This window comes from Centruroides vittatus, unplaced genomic scaffold (genome assembly GCF_030686945.1).
Source record: "Centruroides vittatus isolate TY-2023 unplaced genomic scaffold, ASM3068694v2 contig_484, whole genome shotgun sequence".
Lineage (NCBI taxonomy): Eukaryota > Metazoa > Arthropoda > Arachnida > Scorpiones > Buthidae > Centruroides > Centruroides vittatus.
In genome coordinates this window covers 2617408-2641782 of record NW_027122274.1, presented here as the reverse complement: position 1 = coordinate 2641782, position 24375 = coordinate 2617408, and the positions used below count along the sequence as shown (strand labels likewise).

Here is a 24375-nt window from a genome sequence, read left to right as displayed (position 1 = left end):
AAATTCAGTTGCGTCTTATAGTCCGTAGTGTCTTATAGGTATTTTTTTAAAAAATTGCTTAAAAATTAAGGTGCGTCTTATAGTCCGTAAAATACGGTATTTAAATATTATTTGATAAAGAAAATAAATGAAGTAATGTGACCAAAACAAAATTGCTCTTGATTGGCATTCTCTCTTCCAAACATGAAGTTCCTCTCAGTAATATTTTTTACTTATTTATAACATCTACAATTTAGGGTAATAGAAGGTTTTCATATTTGAGATGTACCTTCTAAACTGCATACCAGTAAAGTGTCATGCTTTCAACCGCTACTTCCAAGGTATGGGTTATGTGGTCATTTATGTTGTAGCATTTTCTGCCAGGCATGTGACATCACGAGTATCTAAATGAAATGGTGATTATATCACAATTTGAAGAATTTGTGTGTGTGAACTTTCGTTCAAGACTTAAAAATAAACAATATTGAGTCATAAATTATAAAAAAGCAAATATATAATTAAAAACAGATCAAATCAAGGTGTTATTACAATTGAAATCATAGATTTGTATTAATTTTTGCATGCATTTTATTCATTGATCCAGAAAATTTTGCTGAAATTAAGAACTAGAAAGTTTAAATTTTATAATTTACAATGAAATATTTATTTAAATTCAAAATATATGCTTAAATAAATAAATTTATTTAAGCATATATTTTGTGCTTTTTAAATTATGTGGGTGTCTACTTAAATGTTCCACCTAAATTAAAATATTAAAAAGTTTTAAAATAAATATTCAGAATATAACCTTTATTTTTATTGACATTTCTTAAATATATTTAACAAAAATTATATTCCCATTATTATTGAAGGGATTAAATGCATTTAAATATGATGTTTCTATAAGAAATTTTTTTATTCGCTATCAATCTTCTTGGAAAATGAATGAAAAAATTGTTCTATATCTTTTTACTCTTCCCTCCATGTGGGCAATGCACTTTTTCCCACGGCCATCATGGGTTTGATCAGGCTCAGAGTGAGACAGTCAAGCAATAGGAAAGGGACTTGCATATCTAGGATAAACCACCCACGAAGAATGACTGTTGTTTGCCTGGACTTGATCCTGGGTCTCCCATAGTAGTAAACTCACATCTTAACTGCCAGCCATCTGGCTGCTCACATCAAATACAATTGATTTAAGACATCATTAACAATGTATTTTTAGGTATTAATATGCCTTTAAATACTAACATTTGCTCTAAGAAAAAAAAAAAAAAAAACAGAATGCAAGAATAATACAAGATATGTTAAATTTTAATTATGGTTTCAAAATTATATTGGATTGTATTTTTGGCTCATGGCCTAGCTAGTCTTTTACAAGCATATGGCAGACTTTGATTCACAGCAGGTTTAATAGTTTCAAGTTTAGTTTTTGACAAAACTATTTCTGAAAAGAGAGTCCAAATTCCTCATTGTGCTAGGTGTGTCCTTATTCTGTAATAGTCTATCCAACCAATTATTATTAACCTAAAATTTGTAATTTGTTTTTTCTTTCTCTTCACTCTTTAAGGATAATCTCTTATATGAAATGACTCTATTTTGAATCTACAACAGAAATATTGAGTGTATCTAAATATAATTATACATTAATCTACATGTTGGAAAATTGAGAAATTGAAATTTGTGGATTTTGTTTCAAGCTTATTTCAAGACAAAACACTGTGAATGTTTTTAGTAATTGATTTAATACAACAAGCTTAAAAGGAAATCAAACTTTATTTTCATTGATATGCAATTGTGCATAGTATCTATTATTAATTTACATTTCAACATTTTACAATAAATTATATTAGCTTATATATATATTTTATAAATACTACCATTACTACTGTATTTTATCTATTACTTATGGAAGTCATTTAATACAAATGTCATTGATTTAGTTGCTGGAACATTTTGAGGAAACAATGACTTATTAAAAAACATTGTTTTGTGTCCTGTATCAAATGCTACGAAAATATGGCAAAATTTGCTGTGGAAAATGGTAAAATTCCTGTGACATTTATTTTTAAGATAAATTTAGAATATAAAATGAGCAACTGTATTTTACTTTGCTTATACAATCAGATTTATTTTGTTTTATTTTTTTCTATAAAATTTGAGCATCTTATATTAAAACTTTAAATATATTTTTGAATATCCTCAATAATTCTTTGAGTTAAAGTTATCACTTATAACTTTCGTATAATTGATATGTTATGCATTTTGCAATTTGACTAAATTGTTGATTTGTCACATTTTATAAATATTAAGATGATGGTATTCAAATATAATACATAAATAATGAACATTGCAAAAAACTGCAAGTACATAATAAGAATGTATATAACAAATAAATGGCACTTTATATATATATTTGTATAACAGATCACAATACATCAAGATTCACTGTACTTCACAACATTTATCATGCAATATTTATAATACAATGTGCCTATATTAAATAAAACACTTTTGAATTTTACATAAAAAGTTTACTTTAATTTACATATTTTTTAAATTATGACACCTGAGCTAATGACTATTATTAATGAGTGATTTAATGAATGGTAAACTAAGATTTGCATATTTTCAGGAATTAAAAATATTCAATATTCAATCATTGTATTTTTACTTGCAAATTTTGTAATTCATGATTTTAAAATTAAAAAACTGAAGTATTGTATACATATATAAAATACTTTTCAAGTTATTAAATATTCCATTTTTATGGATATTTTTATATTTTAAATGTGCCATAATTGAGTATTTATATTATGGTGGTTTCAGAAGCAAAAGGCACAGACTAGAATATGAGTTTAATTCATTTTTCACAATTTTAAAAAATTTTTATGCATTTCATTTACAAATGCATAGTTATGTATTAGTTTTTGTTTTTGTTTGTTTTTGGTCAATCACAATTAAAACTTTTCAAACATTGATGGCATTATAAGTCTTTGGAGATGAAGGTGAATACAATTTTCCTGCTTCCAATGAACTTGTTGGTGTTTCAATAATTTTATTTGTTGAAACATCTAAATGCTGATAGTTGCAATTTGGAGGATTATCGTCCTGTAATTCTATGCTCCAAAATGGTATGCGTGGACGGTTTCGATGAATTGTCCAATAACGATAACAAGTAGCAATTGATGCAACCAATACTAAAATACCAAGAGTGACAACAACTGCAATAAGAGGTACAGTTCCATCTGCTATTGTCCTATCTGAAATATATTTTTAATATTTATAAATATTTTTATCATATTTTATTGATAATTATTCCTTTCATTAAAAAGTTTACAACATTTTTATAGATATTTATAATCCTACTTGGATATATTTTAATTAAATGGGGTATCTATAATTTACTGATCAGAATATAATTCTTAATAAAAAACTTCAGCAACACGTTACTTAACTTTCCTGACAACAATTGATGGCACCATTGTTATCATATTTTATTAAAAAAACATTTTATATTTTTAAAAGCTTAATTTTGAGGGTACAGATGGATTTTATAAAATTGTAAACATTAATGAGTAAAATCATTAAGTCCAACCCTACTTGAGATATGACACGATCTCCCGTTATCTCCTCCTTGAACTTTAACTACAAAATTTAATAGCATCAATCCTCCTAATAAACAAACCTCCCTGCAAAATTTCATAAATTTTTGACAAAAAGCACAGGAGTTATTAAGCCTCAAAGAGGTTGAACAAAATTGTGCCCTTCCCACATAAAACATTCATACATACAAAAAACCCCTAAATTTTTTTGAATTTCTTGATATTTTAAGGTGTCTCAAGTCTAAAAATGTAAAAATCTTGGGGAGTCAATTGCCATATACTTTCTCTATGTTATATATAACAGCTGGGAAAGTAAAAAATTAATCAGAATACATAACATGAGATTCTTTTGCATTGAATACAGCAACAAAAAATTTTTAGGAACACCCAGAAATTTGTTTCTAAGAATGTCCTGGTAATTGAATTGGCTGCCATGACCCTATTCCAAGCTCCAACAGATTTCAGAACTCTGAGTATTTCACAGGGTTACTATAGGACAGAGTATGTTAAAAGATTGTCAACATTGCAGAATTGAAACATTGGATAGTGGAAGCCCACTGCTCAGTCTTCCAAGATATGTTGTGCAACAAAAAAGACTCATATATAACAAGATACATTGTGACATTGAAATTAATTACGGATTGAACATTGTACTTGTTGAAATTTACTATATTTCTTAGATCCTTGTAGGTTTGTGATAAAACAACTTTTTGGGTTACTGTATTTGCTGAAAAAACCATTTCTCTGTACTTGTTATGGTTATGTTTTATCAAATATCTTAATTCAGTCAATAAATTGTAGATACCCTATATTATTTGAACTAATTACTTATCTATTAATATATAAAAAACTTTTTACCAGATTTATGAGGTATTGGAGGAAGATGATTAGAAGATTCTTCAAATAATGCGCATTCCTCACATCCTGGAGCACTTTTATCTTTCTTACAAATTGTATTGCTGTAACAATTAAAAGGAATGCAATGATTTTCTTTCCATTCATATCCAGCAGTGCATAGCTGGCAATCTGAACCACGATGTCCAGGAAGACAATTACACTCTACATTACCATGTGAATCTGTGTTGAAATAATTTTATTTTAATTACAAATATTATTATTATTGAAAATAAAAAATTATTTTAAAGTTTAATATTCAACAATTCCTAAATCAATAGAAAATTTTGTTCAAAAATATTTTAAACACAGCAGACTGTTTATTGTAATCACTTTGGGACTTCCATGATCTTATTGACTCAGACATTAAAAGACATGTTAAAACAATTTAATAAATCTTCAATTTAACATTAATAATAATAATCAGCAATGTATGTTAGTGAATTGTGTGCTACGTTTAGTTGACACTGTTACCTTGTACAGGAGTCTCGATAAATCAAACTTCTTTCACTCAATTTTATTTTTGTTTCAACTTAAATCTCAGACTCAATGCATTCTGATATTTCTAAATGTTACAGTAGCTTTGAGATCACATTTCATTAATTTAAAATTTATGATTTGAAGATTATTTCATGTCTAATTTTATATGTTTTCTTTTGCATTTTCAAGAGATAGATGGTTATGATATAAAACTGAAGATAGAATTATGCTTCTGACTGCACAACTTAAAACTCAAAATTTTAATGACATTTTAACCTAAATTAATAAACACCTTTGTGATTTGACAACTTTCTGAGTTATTGGCCAATCAAATAAGAGTTTTTTATACCATGTCTCCTTACTTGGAACTAAATATTCATCCTGTATAATTTTTACAGTAAGGTTTGAATTATATGTTGACATTTTAATCATTGATAATGACCAGTTTTGGATGAAAATAGTCAAAACATTGATTGTATTGATACAAGCAGTGTATTGACTATTTTCATTTCAAAGTAGATAGAAATGATTAACAAGAGAAAACTAATGATTTTGTCAATAGCAGAAATGTTATCCTCATGAAGATGTGGAGGAAAGTAAGAACAAAAAAATATTAGAAATTGCAAAAGAATTTTTATTCAATAATGTTTTTGTACTTTTATAAGAACATTAATTCTTACATATAACTGATGATGTTCTTATAAAAGAACAAAAATGTTACTGAATAAAAATTAAATTTGGTTTCCAGAATTAAGCATTTTTTCTCATCTTTTTTGAGCATATACAATAAATAGTTGGTAAACTTTCACTAAACAATGATTTTCATAAATATATCTTTTCTTAAGAAAATTTGTTTACTTCTATGACAGCAAAATTGTATATACATAGTAAATAGTTATCAATGAGTCAAATGTAATTTATCAAATCTTTTAAAAGAAAATTCTAGTGAATCATTAAAATTTCAATATATTTCTGTAAGAAATTTTAATTAAAAACTGGACCAAACAGAAAGACTGCAAAATATGAACAGATAACTTTTAATCTTTGTTGACTTTTTCAACAGAATTGTCAATATTAAAAGATTTTGTTTTCAAGTTAGATAAAATGAAACATTTAGCATTTGTTTGTTTGGAAACTATTGTTATATTTTTTGCCAAAATAAATACATGTTATTTTTTTAACATTAAGAATCATCTGTACAATAAAAAATATTTTTAACAATGTTTCAATTTATCAATAGAATATAACTTACAATTTGTTATTCTGAAAGTGACTAATTTTAAAAAATTTTATTACTTATTAAATGTAAAATTTTTATATTTATAAAAGTTTACTAATTAATTATCTATTTTCCCTTTAGTATTTTATATTTTTATATCCAGTACATTTAGTAAATTTCTTTCTTCAAAATAATATTGTGTTTAATAGTGGATAATCTAACAAATTTTCATTATTTCAACATTCAAATTTGCAAGTAAACAATTTTATATTTCTACTACATATGTGTTTATAATAAAGTCTCTACATCTCAAATTTCAGAATTAATTACAATTCTCATAAATTAGACCTATCTAATATGATACCACTAAAGCAATAGCAAATTACAGAATATGAAATGTAACTGATAAAAACTAAAGTATTTAAGTTTTAAACAATTTCTTATCAAATATAGGTCTACTGCTTATAGCGTAGTAATTATTTTGAGAAATTAAGCACATGAAAAGACTAATTCCATCTTCATTCTATAAAAAATCATTTTATTAAATTACATTATATATTCTTTACCTGCACTTAAATCAATCAACAACGAAAACCCTTTAAGATTCAGTCTTTTTTACTTAAACTTCCAATGTTCACAGTCTACTTTATTGACCTTCCTCAGGAAAATCAAACATTATTATAAAACAAATGAAACTTATTCTAGAATGTTGTTAAAAACTTCTTTTACAGCTACCACACATGTCCCTTATTAATAATTACAATCATCTTATGAACAAAATTAATAGGTAATTAAATAACCAAATAACCAAATAGCTGCTAATATCGATATAATTATATATACATAACTGACAAAAAATGTGCGCTTATTGCTTTCAACTGCTGCATTTTATTCCAGGACACTTTTTAAAAACATTCTGGAATAAGTTTAGTTTGTTATATAATAGTGTTTGATTTTCCTGAGGAAGGTCAATAAAGCAGACTAAAAATGTTAGAAGTTTAAATAAAAAAGACTGCATCTTAAAGGGTTTTCATTGTTGATTAATACATTATATATATATAAATTAATTTCATTTCTCATTGAATTAATTATTATTACTCAATTGATATTTTAATTTTTAAGTTGTAACTGTTTAATATAGTTATTATAATGAATTCATAATTATGATTGTTGATTTAGATGACATTTTTTAACTGTGGTTATCTAAAAGTCAGAACAAACTAAATATAATATTTTCAAGATTTATAGTACTTTATATTGATTAAACCAGTTTTCATTTCATTATAATACATTAATTTATTCAATTAATAAGGTTATCGCTGCAATATAAAAATATAAATCTGTAAAATGTTATGGTTTAATACTCTTCAAAATTTTCACTTTGATATGATTTTTTGGTGAATTGATCATGTTGTACTTTTTCTACAATCATTAATGAGTCACACTTAAATGTTAATCTGAACAGTTTATGAAACTTGCATTAATATACATATATTGTATACAATAATTTTATCATTGATTGCAAAATACAAAATAAAGGATTTTTTTATTATTAATGCCAAAATTTTTCTAATGCTTTTTAAAAGCCTACTCAGTATAAAATTTTGATATATAGGTCAAGATCACATTAATATATGATTCATTTTATTTATTACCCAATATAAAATCTCAGATACAAGTCATATACAAGACCAAAAAGTCATACACTAGAATCAAACAGGGCCGGCCATCGGGGGGGTGCGGCGGATGCTACGCACCGGGGCCCCGCGATTGAGGGGGCCCCAACATTATCAAGAATGCACACGAAAACTTGACAATATTCCTATCGTTATCAGTATGACGAAAAGTACATTTTATCGTAAACATTATTATTGTAGATCTCTGAATTTCGACAATCTTTAAACTAATTCTCGATGATGCGAATGTTTAGTTTTTGTTATTTGATTCGGGGAACTCCCGAGGATCCCCACCTAAATTCGACTTTTTAAAAAAAATTTCAAAACCATATAGCCCGCGTTAAGAAATGAAAATAATACTGTGGCCGTCGGCCATATAAAATTATACGATTTATGTATTCGTTTGTCATAAAAATTTGTCTTTCCACTTTTTTCCCGATACTACAAATATTCGAGTAGAAAGTAACCGGTTTCGACTTATTTCTACTTAAGAAGTAGTTAAATAATTAAGCGATTAGGGAATTGGGGACATAAACAAAACCCCGATGAAAGAGCCGGAATATTACTTAAACAAAAGCTTAACCGAACCAATATACAGCCGAGTATAGTGGGGACTGATTTCTTCGAAATATTGTATTAGATGTAATAAAGACAAATTTTTCCAATTCGACGAGAGTGACCGAAAAGTTGTAAATTTTGGAAATTTCCGTGGACAACACCTGGTCCTAAAACGAATTAGTTAGAAAACAAATGACTTTTAAGTTTAACATATTTAGATTTTTACGGCTATGGTGAGAAACGTTTAAAATTTACAACAGCCCTGTCGCGTCCTTTGAGATATACTAGTGATGCGACAAAAGAGGTATTTGACATTGACCGGTATCAGCACCCTGGGGATTTGGCAGTCCTCTGCAACCGTCTTCGATTCCATCCATTAGCCACTGGTAGGGAGCTATTTGACTAAGTACATTGTTTTAAAATTTTAAAAGTAAAGAATATTTTATATCTTTATGTACTGTACGTTTCTTTGCAAAGCTATATTTAATTATAATTTTCTTTAAAAGTATATTCATATAATTGAAGAATATTTTGTATGTACCAGTACATCCACCACATATTTTATTTCACCGAGTAAGTTTTTATTATTTTACTTTTAATTGTAGCCCTTATACCGTGGCTAGCGATTCGGAATGTAATCGTGATATTAAAAATGCATTTAGAGAAGTCTACGGTTTTTACTGGCTTATCGAATAAACGATACGAATGGAGCCTAGACCATCACTGACGCGCAATTGACTGATTGCCCCTGGATGTCGGCTTCTTACAGAAACACAGCTTCCCTATCATCAAATGTCACGGCACGCCCCTGGTATATAATCGTAGTTTTAATGTTTCTTTTATAATTTCTTCTATCTTTTTTTGTCTGTCTTATTTCTGGAACTTTCGGTCTGACTACAGCCTACAGGTGGGTCCTATTGACAAAGCCGGCGCTTCCTTTGTTTTCCCTCTGTAAGGTGTTGACCTTACAAGTGGTATTACCCAACCGCACGTGGGTCCAATTGACAAGGTCGCGCTTCTTTTGTTCCCACTCTGCTAAAAGATCAATACTTTACAAGGAGCCTCCGAGAAGTTGTGAGAGTTCGAGTTCAGCACGAGAAAGAAAGACGTGTCATACTACAAAACGTTTAATTATTGTTACATCTAATCATGTCCATGCCAAGGAAATATCCCTCTGGGTGTCAAAAAAGAAAATTAGCAGAAAAGAAAAAAGTAGAAAAGCTAAATTTCAAGAAATCACAAGTAGATCTGTTTTCTTGGCTACGAAGTAATTCCAGCAATGAAATTGTTTCGACTTCAGAAGTTACAGTTCAAGCTTCAACTGGAGAAGAAAGTTCCGCACAAACTACACAGTCTTGCAATGAAAATCTTGACTTGAGAACCCATGAAATAATAGGAACGCCTAATAATGGAAATTTTTTAAGTTTAATCGAATTTTTAAGTAAATACGACTCTGTGTTAATGGATCATATAAACAGAATAAAAAATTCGAAAAATAGAATTGTGCATCATTTAGCACATAGATCACAAGAACAAATTATTTCTGCGTTAGGAGATGAAGTCCTTAACAAAATTAAAAACGATATAAAAGCAGCCACATACTATAGTGTCCAAATGGATTGTACTCCTGATATTTCCCATAAGGAACAAACTTCAGTTATTATTAGGTATGTAAATTTTGAAGAGAAAAGATTAATTATAAATGAGTCATTTATAAGGTTTATTGAAGCAACTGATGTGACTGGAGAAGGACTAGCAAAAACTCTATTGAAAACATTAAGTGAGCTTGATTTAGATATTATGAATTGCAGAGGGCAGGGATACGACAACGGTAGCAACATGAAAGGGAAATATAAAGGTGTACAATCTAGAATAATTGCTCTAAACCCTCATGCAATATATGTGCCTTGCCTATCACACTCTTTTAATTTATTAATTTGTGATGCCGCTTCCAGCAGTATATATTGTAAAAATTTTTTTGGGATATTGCAACATTTATATTGCTTATTTTCTGCATCTACAAAGAGATGGGAAATTCTACAAAAACATTTAAACATTACTCTTAAACCATTATGTGACACTCGTTGGGAAGCCAAAATAGATTCGGTTAAAGCAGTGTATACACAGTTTGAACAAACTTGTAATGCCCTAGAAGAATTTATTTATGTAAGTAACGATAATACAGCGGTATCCGAAGCTAAAAGTCTATTGGATTCAATACAAGAAATGCCATTTATTTTATGTTTAGTAGTATGGTTTGCAATGTTGTCTAAAATCAACGCAATCAATATACTATTTCAAGCAAAAACAATTATTCTTGAGTCGGCTTTTAATTTAGTCAATAAAATTAAAACTGAAATCCAAAATTTAAGAACAAAATTTAACACATTTTTAGACGAAGCAAAAGTGCTAGCACGTAATTTAAATATTTCAGAACATTTTCCTGAAAAACGAATACGAAAAAGAAAAAGGTTATATTCCGAAATAGCAGAAGATGAAGTTATAGAAAACCCGGTAGAGGAATTTAGATGTTATTTTTTTAACACTCTAATTGATACGGTTATTGTACAAATAGAAGATAGATTTAAAAGTATACCAAATATTATTTCTGATTTCAAATTAATCACTGATATGAAAACCTTAGAAAAACATGAATTAGAAAAATGTTCCAAAAACTTTGTAAATTTTTATAACAAAGATGTAGATGAAAACCTAATCCAGGAAATTGGTTTGCTACGGGATTTGATTTTGAATGAAAGGGATGTAAATAACGCACAAGATATATTGCAATACATACTAAATAATAATTATAATGAGTTATTTCTAAATGTATTAACTGTATTAAAACTTTTCTTTACGTTGCCAGTTACTATAGCAAGTGCTGAGCGCTCTTTCAGCAAATTAAAATTAATAAAGAATTATCTTCGATCCAGCATGTGTGCAGAACGCTTAAATGCACTTGCTATATTAAGCATCGAAAAAGAAATTGCAAAAAATTGTAATTTTTCTGAAGTAATTAATGTATTAGCAAGAACAAAATCACGCTTTAAATAAACATGCATTAATATATGTTCGTGTTTGTAAATTTTTTTATTTTAGAAAAACATTTGGGCCCAAATAGTTTCTTGCACCCGGGCCCCTTTATCGAGAAGGCCAGCCCTGGAATCAAAAGACCAATTTCTACCAGAAAGGCTTAAAAGGGTGTAAAATTTAAATAGGTGTACACACCAAATATTATTAGAAAAAGATAATGTACACCATTATATGTTGGAGTCACATAAAAAATTTATTTTGCAAGTACTTTTGTCAGTATATAACTGTCCTCAGTTACAAGACCAAAAAAAAAAAAAAACCTACTTATATTAAAATACTTTATAATGCAAAAGAAATAATGAAAAATTAAGCTGCATAAGAGATTAATTCCAAAAAATATATTCCAAATTAGGCAAGTTACAATTTTTTTAAATTTTAGCTTTGCAAATTGCATGAGAGATTTCAAATTATAAATGCAATCTCTCATGTTTAATTGATAAATAAGTACTGTATAATGAAATAACTTTTAATTGAAATTAAAAAATTTATTTTAATAACACAAATACCTAAAGTGCAATTTCCAGTAGAAGTATATTTTGTACACGGACATGATCTGCATTCCTTAGCCATTAGATAATATCCTTGTGAACATTTTTCACAGAACCGACCAGTATAACCAACATGACAATTACAAGAATTTGTAATTCTTTTACAATCCAATGTTCCAATCTCACTACAGTTGCAATCTAAAAACAAAATGAGAAATTTATATGTTTTGAAATATATTAAAATAAATTGTATGTTTAAAAAATGTTAACTCAATTTATAATCAGTTTTAATTAGAACAATACAAGTGGCATTCAAAAAATTTCCAGAAAATTTTAATTATTCATAAACCTATATTTATAATTAATTGATGCGAACATAAACTTGTTGAGACTTGTTTTATCAGGGTATTTGCAACAGTACAGCACAAGACTTGTGCATGGTGTTATATCAGTTTGAAATTAGCCTTGCATTTGCAAAAAATGGATTCAGTTAAATTTGGAGTGCTAACATTAAATTCCTAGTTAAATTGGGATGAATAAAACCTGATATTATTACAGCTATCACAGATTTTATAGAAAAAAATGAACCAAAAACAATCACTCTTTATGAATGGATAAATCATTTTGGTGAGGATCCACAGAACATCAAAGATGACAGTTGCAGTGGAAAACCGTCAACTTCACTTTCTGAAGAAAATATCCATTCTTAAGAAACTATAGTTAAAAGTAGTAACCAAATAATAGTGCAAACGATAACTCAGACTTTAGGCATACCCATTGGATCAGCAGAGAGCAATTTAAAAGATAAGCTAAATCTAAGCAAGTTTTCACTGCACTGGGCACTAAGTTGTTGCCTGAAGATCAGCTGGCATTGTGCATTGACTAATTACTTTAATTTTTAAACAAATTTGATGCTAATTCTGAAGCTTTTCTAAACAGGATTGTTACAGGTAATAAAATTTTGATCTACCAGTTTGATTTCAAGAGCAAGCAACATTCAAAGCAATGGTTACCAAATGGTTTAAGTGCTTTCATAAAGGCTAAAGCCATAAGATTGGATATGAAGGTAATACACACAATTTTCTGGGATTCTGATTGTGTGTTGCATATAGATTTTCTTAAAGATTGAAGAAAAATAATTCCAAGCTATTATGAAACAGTTTTAAGAAAACTGCATGCAACTCTAAAAGAAAAACAACCTGGAAAATTTATCAGTATATCTTGTACCATCATGATAATACACTCTGCAAGATCTGCTAGGACAATATTTAAAGAATACCAATAAGAAATTTTACCACACCTTCCCTATAGTCCAGATCTAGCTTCAGATACATTTTTTTTATTCCCAAATTTAAAAAAAAGACATTAGCTAGCAGTCAATAGATCAAGTTAAATGTTTTATAGTGCAATGGCTAGAATCAAAAGACCAATTTCTACCAGAAAGGCTTAGAAGGGTGTAAAATTTAAATAGGTGTACACACCAAATACTATTAGAAAAAGATAATGTACACCATTGTATGTTGGAGTTACATAAAAAATTTATTTTGCAAATACTTTTAACAGTATATAACTGTCCTCTTCAGGCAGAATTATTCATAGAGAACAAAACATTTGAATTTCAGAAAATTTTCTTTAATTCTGCCTGAAGAGGACAGTTATATACTGTTAAAAGTATTTGCAAAATAAATTTTTTATGTAACTCCGACAGACTGGTATACATTATCTTTTTCTCTTAGAAGGCTGATGATACCCTATGAAAAATGCTTTAACTTAAATGAAATACATGTTGCAAAATAAACTGTTAAATTCAATTTGCTGTCTTTTTATTTACATTTTCTAGGAGCTTTCTGAATGCCCATCATATATTACTATAAATTGTTCTAATTAAAATCAGTAAGTAAATAAATAATGACTATAATCAATTTTTTATACTTATAACTTTTCTTCTGTTAATATATTGATATGTTAGCTTATAGTTGTAAGCTAATGTATATTAACAGTAGAAAAGTTTTAAGTATATTCAAACATAACTTTAATTAATGTAGTATTATTTCTTTGTTTTTTTTATTTTGCTTACTTTTCTCATTAGTACAATGCAATAAAATTATATAAATGATGGCCAGTGATTAAGATGCATGTCTTCCCTTCTGAATGGCTCATGTTTAAATCCAGATCAGATCCGGAAATTTTTCATAGGTAGTCTAGTCTAGAAATGTTAGGCCTTGTACTTCATTATTCAACATCTCATTGTGAGCTTAGCACAATGATTAAAGGCTGCTTAAAAGGATCTGTTTGTACCCACAGGCAGAAATAAAAGCAGACATAGAATTGTAATCAGCAAAATTAACAATATTGTATCAAACTTCAAATATCACATTTATATAATTGTAAACAAATGAAATAAACTTTTTATAAAAACAATAAATTTTGAAAAAGTTTAAAAGTTTTGTATCAGTGATAAAGATCATAAGTTTGAAAACACTTATGAATAATTAACAATATCAATAACATCATTAATTTTATATACAATAAACATTTATTTTAAAGAATAAATATTATTAATTAAATAGTGTAAAATCATGATAATTGAAACAGTGATTTTTGGAGATTATAACAAACACACTAAGCACAGATTGTGTGTTTATGATTCAAAACGGAAAATACAGGCGTGAGTGGCAAAATTTTATTTTTAATATTAAATATATTTAAATATGTGTTTTTTTTTTACACAGAATATAATGTAATTTGAAAATCAACAAGCATATAAAATGTGATGAAAAACAGTTATAATGCAATTATCTATAGAAGTAGCTAAGAATTAATTATTATGATTGACTATTTCTGTAGGCAATTATATATTAAATTATTATACTTTTCATAAACTTTTATAAGTAAGTCATTTATCAAATATAGATGTTTATCATTCATTTGTGATTAAAGAATTTTTAAATAAAGAAAACTTACTTTAAAATTTTGATAGATAAAGATTAATTTTAGAAAAATATGTAGAATAAAACAAATATATAAGAATCTATTTGAATATTTAACTTTTCCATAATATTCCCATTACACTCAGAATGAACTGAGCAGTAATTTACCAAATTTTAAATGTTATGAATGATAAACAAATTATTAAAATTTAAATATTTGTAAAACTGAATATCACTTATGTAGTTTGTTATTCATAATTTCTATGTTATAAATTAACAAATAAAAATAAGTATTTGAAAATATTTATATGGAATTTTTACAGTTTTTCTTAACATTGTGCTGTTCAAATGAATAAACTTATAATTATTACAAAGGAAAGTAGTTATGTTATTTTCAATCACTCTTAAAGTTTTGAATTTTCAATCACTCTTAAAGTTATTTTCAATCACTTCTTAAAGTTTTGAATTTTGAAAGTTTGTAAACTTTCAAAATTCAAAATTTCAAAATGTTACTTTCAAAATTAAACCAGTTTAAAACAATAAAATTCTGTAAATTTGATTTATTTGAAAAAATTATTAACAGAAGTACTATGACAGCTGAAATAAAATATTTTAAACTAAAGTACCTTGTTCTGTAATCCTGTAAGTATCATCTCTTGCTGGTAGATCTGATTCTTTTGTGCCAACAGTAAATTTTGGTGCAGAAACTTCTTTGAAACCTTCATAAATTGATGATAATATCACAGCATATTTGGTGCCAGGATTCAAATTAGACACAGTTTTAACTGTTGATGTTGGGGGAAGCTGTAATGCCCTTTCTTTTCCTGAAATTTATTTTTATAAATTGTTGTCTAAAATAATTGTTTTTATTATATTTTAAATTAGTAATTAAAAATTAAAATATGATCAAAACAAAAATATATTTAATAAAAATTTTTGTGCAACTATTAAGCTTTAGATAAATTTAATGAACTATTTAAAAAAAATTAATAGTAATATTTGTTTATGTGTGTACCTATATAATAATGTTACATCGACCTCATTCACTAACACAAATGTTTGTTTAGTAGCAGACTTCTCACAGAAAAATGAAATAGGTTATTTGAATGAGAACATCAAGTATATTTGCAGAAACATCTGAAATCTTAAAAAAGTCAAATGACATCAAAGTTCAATCCTCAATTTCACTTAATAAGTGTTTCACATTACAAGTAAGATTCTGGAACAAATTATGCTCGTTAAGCAAGGTTCCACTGTATTTGTTTAGTTTAAATCTGTAGTGGAGTGCAATTTCTTCTGTTGCACTGTCTCTTAGACCTCCTCCATCCCGAATCCGACTGCCTTCACACGCGACCACTCACGGGGGAAAAAAAACTAATGGTCAAAGTTCAATCCTCAGACTGTAATGCCACAATGCTTCATTTTTAATTTTATTTTTATTAATTTGCTGTGCAGTATTTTAAATAACAGAATTTTCATTATGTATTATAATTGATTAATTGATTTTTCTTTATTAAATTTTTAAAATATTATTTACAATTACTTAATTAATATAATATACATATAGACGAGAACCTAGATTTAACCAAGAACCTTTATTTAAAAGGGATTCAAATAAATAAATAAATATATATATATATATATATAAAATTTACCAAATAAGTGTTAGAAATTTTTTATTAACACAAAACATAGCTACAGGAAATTATTTTATTCTATTTCCCACAGACTTGCTTCCTTGTCCAGAGATGACACATCTGAATGTGTCATTTTTGATTATATATCAGAAACCTACATCCAAAAATTGCTATTGGATTAGCTAATATAATATTTTCAAAAAAGGAGATGTGAATAAAGGGGGAAGGCCCCCAAATAAAAGAGAGAATCAGATGACAACAAGGAGTTTGTCTGTCATTGTCAATTGACTATTACCTCCAGTTTTCCCATCATTGGAGTTTGTCTATCCTCTTGGTGTCAGATACCCCAACTAGACTACTTCAATATCGACTACTGTGGATCACCACCTTGATCCAGATCCTACCCGACAGTGCCAGTTTCATCCTCCTACCTAGATGAATTCAGATCCTACCTGCGAGGAGCCAAATACATTCTCTTATTGGAGCCTATCTTCTCTTGACCCTCAAGTGTCTGGCTTCCTCAACATTCTTACAACAATAGGTATTTATCATCTCACACCAGAGTGTAAACTCTCTCTCTCTCTCTCTCGCATTAGAGACCCACCATAATATGCTTACAATGACTCGTTATTATGATCTTTATTGTAATCAATATGTAAAATTCTATGTAAATGTTGGTACAGTGGAACCTCGCTTAACGAGCACTTCTCATAATGAGTAATTTGCATAATGAGCAAATCAAATTGTAAAAAAATGACTGACTTAATGAGCAATATTTTGCATTGTGTGCATGTTACACCAGTCTGTGTTTAGCACTCATTCCGCTAGCATCTTAGTGTTGCTTGTGATCACACATTTTTCCAAACTTGTGTTCAAACATATTACATATAAACATCAACAACCATAGCCCATTATATAATAAACACACCAAACAATATGCCAAATTCTTGGGCTATGTAAAGTCTATAACTAAATGTTAAAAATTCAATAATTTGACTAGAGGTAGGCAGTTATGCTGACATCTTGTATTAAATTTAATGACCAATTCCTAATTAAATTTCGATTTTTTTTTTGTTTTCTGAAAATCAAATTCACATTCCAGGTTGGTTCATTCCATGCTAGAAGAAAAGATGATAATGATTCACACTCCTTAACAATGTATATTGTATAATTTTCTCAAAATAAACATTATACATAAAATATTTGAGTATTTTTTTCATCATGGAATGCATTATCATATTTTACATTAATTTATATGGGAAAAATTGTTTCATTTAACAAGTGTTTCACATTACAAGTAAGATTCTGAAACAAATTATGCTCGTTAAGCAAGGTTCCACTGTATTTGTTTAGTTTAAATCTGTAGTGGAGTGCAATTCCTTCTGTTGCACTGTCTCTTAGACCTCCTCCATCCCGAATCCGACCGCCTTCACACGTGACCACTCACGGGAAGAAAAAAACTAATGGTCAAATGGTTTTCTGTGTCTTCCCTAAAGACACATTGGTGTCAGTCCTGATGTGGGCATCACAGATGTGGTGCTGACCCTTTGGTCAAGTGGTGCAGAAGCATGGGGGCACTTCTCACATTATCACATAATATTGCTTAGAAAGTTATAAATTACAACATAGATATGTGTGTGTCAAAGTAATGCAAAATGTCAGGGTTTAGACTGCCAAAGGCTGTCAAAAACTCTTAGTGTGAGTGAGTGCACAAGAGTGTGTGTCGTTGAATCTGAATTAATTCAAATTATTAGATAACTTGAACAACCCATCAAATATAATAATAATAATATAGTAATTAATGATTATGGTGTTCAAAAGTTTATTAAATATATTATATTATTAACACTACTTACCACTTCCAAAATTTTTTATTGGCATGTAAGTCAAGGAATATGCAACTAATTTTTTTTGTTTTTGAATATCAGATGCTCTCCATGATAAAGTAAAGGAATGTTCAGTTATTGACTTGACAGTTACATCCAGTGGGGGGTGCATATCTTCTATAAAAAAAAACAATTTTATTTTTAAATATTATAATTGTAATTTAATAACTAAAAAATAATTATTCTAATTAAAAATGAATTTATATTTGCTCAAAAATAACCATATGTTACATTACTATAAATATAAGTTTATACCTTTTCTTATTCAATAAATATGAAAATCTAATGAATCAGAATGAATGGAACAAAATTTAATGAGCAAATTGCAATGAAATTGGAAGCTGTGTTCTAAAAAAAATATAAAATGCAATTTTACCTTTTTAATAAATATTAATTCAAAATTTTAACCCTCACAATGTCACACAATGAATAGCATTATCATTTTTCATCTAGAGATGTTTTGAAAATAAAATAAACTTAATGTATAAAAGAAATTCATAATCATATTCTGATAGTTGGTATTGGAATATACATCTATTATTAAAAAATGCTCTTAGTTTTATTTAGATTACATTTGAAAACATGAACAATATAATGAAGTTACAAGTGTGTTTTCTACTGTCTATTATAGTGATTCCCAATCTTTTCTAAAGTATGGAACACTGCTGTGAAGAAAATTGTTAAGAGGAACACTTACCTAAATTAAAAGAAATAAGTTTATAATCTGATGACTTATGTCTGTGCTATCCATTTACAGCATACTAAGGAATGGAAAAGACCATCCCAAGCCAGACAGATTACTGGGGATCTACAGTGTCCTGATAAGAGATGGCAGATGTGACAGAGATATGGTATATGTTGGTTCTACCAAACGTTCGTTAGCAGTAAGATTAAAGGAATATAAGTCAGACATACTACACAATAAATGCACAATGGCCCTTTCGACTTATGTGATGGATCTGGACATCACAGCTGACTTTAACAAAGCACGTAACGTCTTCACCACCCCACATCATGATCACCTCAAAGTGTTGGAGGCAATGGAAATATTTAAGAAGGGTTGCAAGTCCATATGCATTCATTTTAAAGAAGAAATGTCATTTTCCATGGCATGGCAAGTCCTAGTGGACGATAGCATTTGATTTTGTATTGTTTTTTAATGGTTTGAACTGAATCTTGTGTGCATTTAGAATCTCATACGATTATCTGATATTTGAATATCTTGGAATGCGTGCACGTTTTCAATCAGAAATCGAATGCCTTCTAAATGAAATTCAAAAAATTGAATGAACAGCTTGCAACGGATTTACGTAAAAGCCTAAAGAAGGAGCATCAAAAACATTCGCATTAGTAGAACATTTTTGCTCCAGTTATTTGGTTTAAGTAAGGTTGATTTAATGAATCCAAGTAAAATGGCATTTTCACCGATATCAATGGATTTGTCGATTTGAAGAGCGAAGTATGTATTGTGAAGATTACTTGCAAATCTGCCTTCAATGTCACTTGTAATATCAATTATTCTTATTTAAATAATATTCATATTATTTGAAAGAGGTATTTTCATTACTTTTTTTTTCATTTTCTGTAAACATAGTACTAGAGATTTCACAACATGTAGGTAAAATTAGTGACTTGGCTTTAATATGTGGTATTTGTTTCATAGCTGCTAATTCTGCTTCTTTATGTGATGCTATTTAAATTTTATCTGATAATTTCACAAACTGAAATACATTGATTGTTTATTTTTCACATTTAAAAGTCTCTCAAAAAATCTTTTCCTTTTGAAGTAAGATTTTATGCTTAGTTATAAACTGTCATTTCAATTTTGCAGGAACCATTGTACTATTAGCAAGTTTAAGTCCACATACACAATGCATGATATTGAATAATTTTATCACTTGCCATGTAAAACCATAATTCATATACTCATTCATTTACTGACGATTAATTTTAAGTTTTTTGAACAGCTGGGTATTGCTTTTAAACTGGCTGCCTGTTCAATCTCATCATCATTACTGAACTTGTATCGTAATTATTTTTCCTTATGATAAATCTGTTAATCATTTTTAGAGGTATAAAATTTACCATAAAATATAACTAAATATACATCTACTTAACTTACAATTGTTTGATAATAGAATGTTGTTAATATAATTTTAACTGCATAACAATTACAGATATACCATCTCCATTTGAAAACAAAAACAAACTGTAGCAAAAATAGCTAAATATCTGATCTTCTGTTCTTCCATTAGTAGTTGGAGGGAATAGCAAACAGCAATAGAATTTGTAGTGAGAGTGCAGCACTTAGACGAAAAATACACTACTCTGATGTATGAAAAATGACACATATGACACAAGGTATTAATATCTGGAATGCTCATTTTATATCAAAATGCATGGCTTAGAAATACACATATCTTATATGATGCACAAACTTGCTTCTGACATGACACCGATCTGGATAGATCAGACAAGCGTCAGAATGTTGCGGGTTGCCCTATGTACAATCAACATGTTGCCAATGCTAAAAAATATAATTAATATAACGACAATCAAAATAGTCTGTAATTTAATCAAATTGGAATTTTAAATATTAAACTATAAATATGACTACATTAATATAAAGTTAAATATTGTGAAATAGTTTAATATAATAATCTGGTCTTATCATGGAACACTTTTAAAATGCTTACAGAACACTAGTGCTCTGCTGAACACTGGTTGAGAACCACTGGTCTGTTACCTAAATAGAACTAAGAATATCTTTTATGAATAAGCTAGCTAGTATTTTCATCTGCAGTTATTTTGCAGATGGAAATGAGTCCTATTATGATGGTGATTAAATGTTCTACTCTTCTGCAAACTGGGAAAGTAAATAAAATAATGAACACACTAGCCTTATATTTCTCCCAGCAGGATGGTGTAAAAATTAACACAAAATAAATGTTTTCAGTCTACTTCTAAGACTGCTTTAGGTTGATGAAATTGCTTTGCTTTTCAGAGATGGAATGCATTGAAGAAAATATTTGTATAAATTTGAATTCAAATTTTAACCAATGGGATGTTTCCACTCTTGGCCCATGCATGGCATGCCCTATTTTGGCCCATAAATTCCAAAATGGAATAATCAAAAGAACAGTCATGAATTAAATTTGAAACAACCAATAGGTGTGCATATGTAATTAAATTATAACGCTGTATCATAATGTGCTTGCCAAGCATGAGAAATATATTTTTCTTCTTTAAAGTTAATATGGGTAATTAGAAATGCTTGAAATTTTTAAAGCTGACAAACAATGACACTGTATTAACTTCCATTTTGGAATGTGTATTATATCTGAAGCAGATCTTAGGAAAAGATCAAAAACATTCATTTTTGATGAAATATACCTGTTTTCTGGACCAAATCAAGGTTGTTTGGTGTCTATAATTTTAGCTTAAGATTTAAACTTAGAAATCATTTTTAAAGTAACAACTTAGTTAAAAGTAACTTAAATTACAGAAATAAAATCTAAATGAAATTATCAAGAAGGATATCTAGAAATAGAATATTAGAAAGAAGACAACTTATAATTTTCAGTTTGATGAAAAATAACAAGTCTTTAAATTGTTACCCAGCCTTATGACAGAAGCTATTAAATCAAATAAAAAAAAGATTTATACATAATACAATGAGAAATCTATTTAATGAAACTGAATAACAAGAGAAAATCATTGTTAATTATAAAAAATAACAGATTTTTCTTAAATATACAGTGCTGCTGTTGATTAGTAAGGAATTAAAATTATACAATAAAAAACAGTTTTTTTCACAAGTTTGATAAGAAAATAAAAAATTATATAGATTTTAACTGTTATATATATAAAGTTAAATAATATATATTTTGAACATGGCAAAAAGTAAATTCAAAGTAAACTAAGAAATTGGAATTTTAAATTTTTAAAATATTATAGTTTTGTTTCTTATATTTGAAAAAAATTTTTAATTTGAAAATATAAAAAAAACATTTGGTTTTTTTTAAATTAATATTTTAATTTTAAACTTTACATTTAAAACAATTATATTTTAATAAGTTCAAATTCTTAAAGAAATGAAAAGTGAACAATCTGTAAAAATAATAAGCAAGCATTTTGTTAATTAAAATTAATTAATCTTTTTAATTTTATCTAAAACATGAATCATTTAAAAATATTATTTAATTAATTAAATAAAATATATTAAATAATTAAAATCTTAATACTTTTAAAATAATGATGAAACTATTTCTAAATGAAAGTATATACTACCTAAAAATAAAAAATTTGTCTATGTCAATAATTGCCATTTCAGAAGGAGCTACTGAATATGTATACACAGTATATTGATGTTCTGAATGAAGGCCAACATACTGTATTTTTGACTCCTTAAGATAACATCTCAAAAATGAAGTAGAAAATAGTTTTAATTAACTGAAGTAGTCTTGATCTAATAGTATTTTTGAAGTCTAAGTTTAATATTCAAATGTGCCAAGAACTTTGTTCAAACAAAACTGAAAATATTTATGTAGTATTAAATTAAGACTTATACAGCTAATGAAATTTTTTATTTTATTTTTGAGCCATATTGATGTTCTACCTTAAAAATATTGAGGTAATGTTTATGTTTAGAATTATAATAATCAGCTTGTTTCACTTACTTTTTGAAATACATTTTGAAAATGGCACTAAAATTTAAAAATATCAGTGATTGTGATTTCTTAAGAACAAGATCATTCATATATAAATGTATATTTTTTGTGTTTAATCCAGTAACAAGGGAATTATGCTTGATGTCACTAATCAATTTAATTAAACACGGTATCAAATGAAAGATAATTAAGTATACTATCACATATTAAAATATTATCTGCAGAATACAAGTATTAAGTCAAATGAGTTATATCCTATTAAAGTTTTCATGTTTTTTCATGCAAAAAAAAACTAATTACACAATGACTATTCAACATGATTGGTACAGTAATATTATTTAAGAATGAAAATTGGGTTGAGAATGAAGAAAGTGATGAATACACAAATACTCTAACAAGTCAATTCTTAGAACTTACTATAGTGAAATCATTCAAAAAATATCAACATGTAAAAATGCTTTGCTGCATATTTCAACCAAGTCCCATGTTAACCTATGGAAAATGTCCTAATTTTATTCTAGAGGTGCAGAACTGCATCCATGAGGGTCATCTGAACTCCCCTGCATGGAGAATCATGAGGAATGGAGGAAGGAATGTTAATTACCTTGCATGATTTTTTCATGTTTTTGAAGTTACTACTTATCAAAATTTGACACACAAAATATCAATCAAAAGGATTTTTACTGCTCTATTATTATGCTGTTGATTTTTGCATATGTTGTATGAGTTGTGAGTGATTTTCAGTTGTGTTTGGTAACACATTTTCTTCACTATCACTCTAACACTTGTTATTCTGCAAATAAAAATAAAATGTCTTATTAAGTAATTAAGCTCTTCCATTTGACATGGTTTGTCGAAATCAGTTAGTGACATCAGGTGTACTTTCCTTGTAAAACAGTGGTGCCCAAACTTTTTGATTAGTGAGCCAAATTGCACACAAGTCATAGATAGTAGGCCACAAATATTTTGAATATTCCATATATATTAAAAGTAGGCATACTTCTACCATTTAAAGTGTGAAATATGTTCATGCTCTAGATTAATGTGTGCCATAAGACAAATTTGGCCCAGGGACTGTAGTTTGGGCACCACTACTCATTGATATGGTTCCATAGATACAGACTATTCCCCTAAAACATTTAATCTATTAATAAAATTAATAGATTATACTACACATATAACTAATATCCAGCAAGAAAATACAAAACTACATGAAAGCAAATGGTTTCATCGATCATTGTCAGGATAAGTTAGTCTGAC

General features: G+C 27.9%; 1 protein-coding gene across 2 annotated transcripts in view; it reads right to left on the bottom strand.

The window, feature by feature from the left end:
• Positions 1-1736: 1736 nt before the first annotated feature.
• Positions 1737-24375, bottom strand: part of LOC136978030 (uncharacterized) — a 34392-nt gene continuing 11753 nt past the window's right edge. The window contains exons 2-6 of one of the 2 annotated variants that reach the window (XM_067273675.1): positions 18416-18559; positions 15549-15746; positions 12011-12190; positions 4443-4661; positions 1737-3242 (exon numbers count right to left, since the gene is read on the bottom strand). In XM_067273675.1, the coding sequence (XP_067129776.1) occupies positions 2950-3242; positions 4443-4661; positions 12011-12190; positions 15549-15746; positions 18416-18559 (1034 nt within the window). In that variant the 3' untranslated portion in view covers positions 1737-2949. Of the gene's footprint in view, positions 3243-4442; positions 4662-12010; positions 12191-15548; positions 15747-18415; positions 18563-24375 lie in introns of both variants that reach the window. The other variant, XM_067273674.1, reaches the window with a different exon arrangement.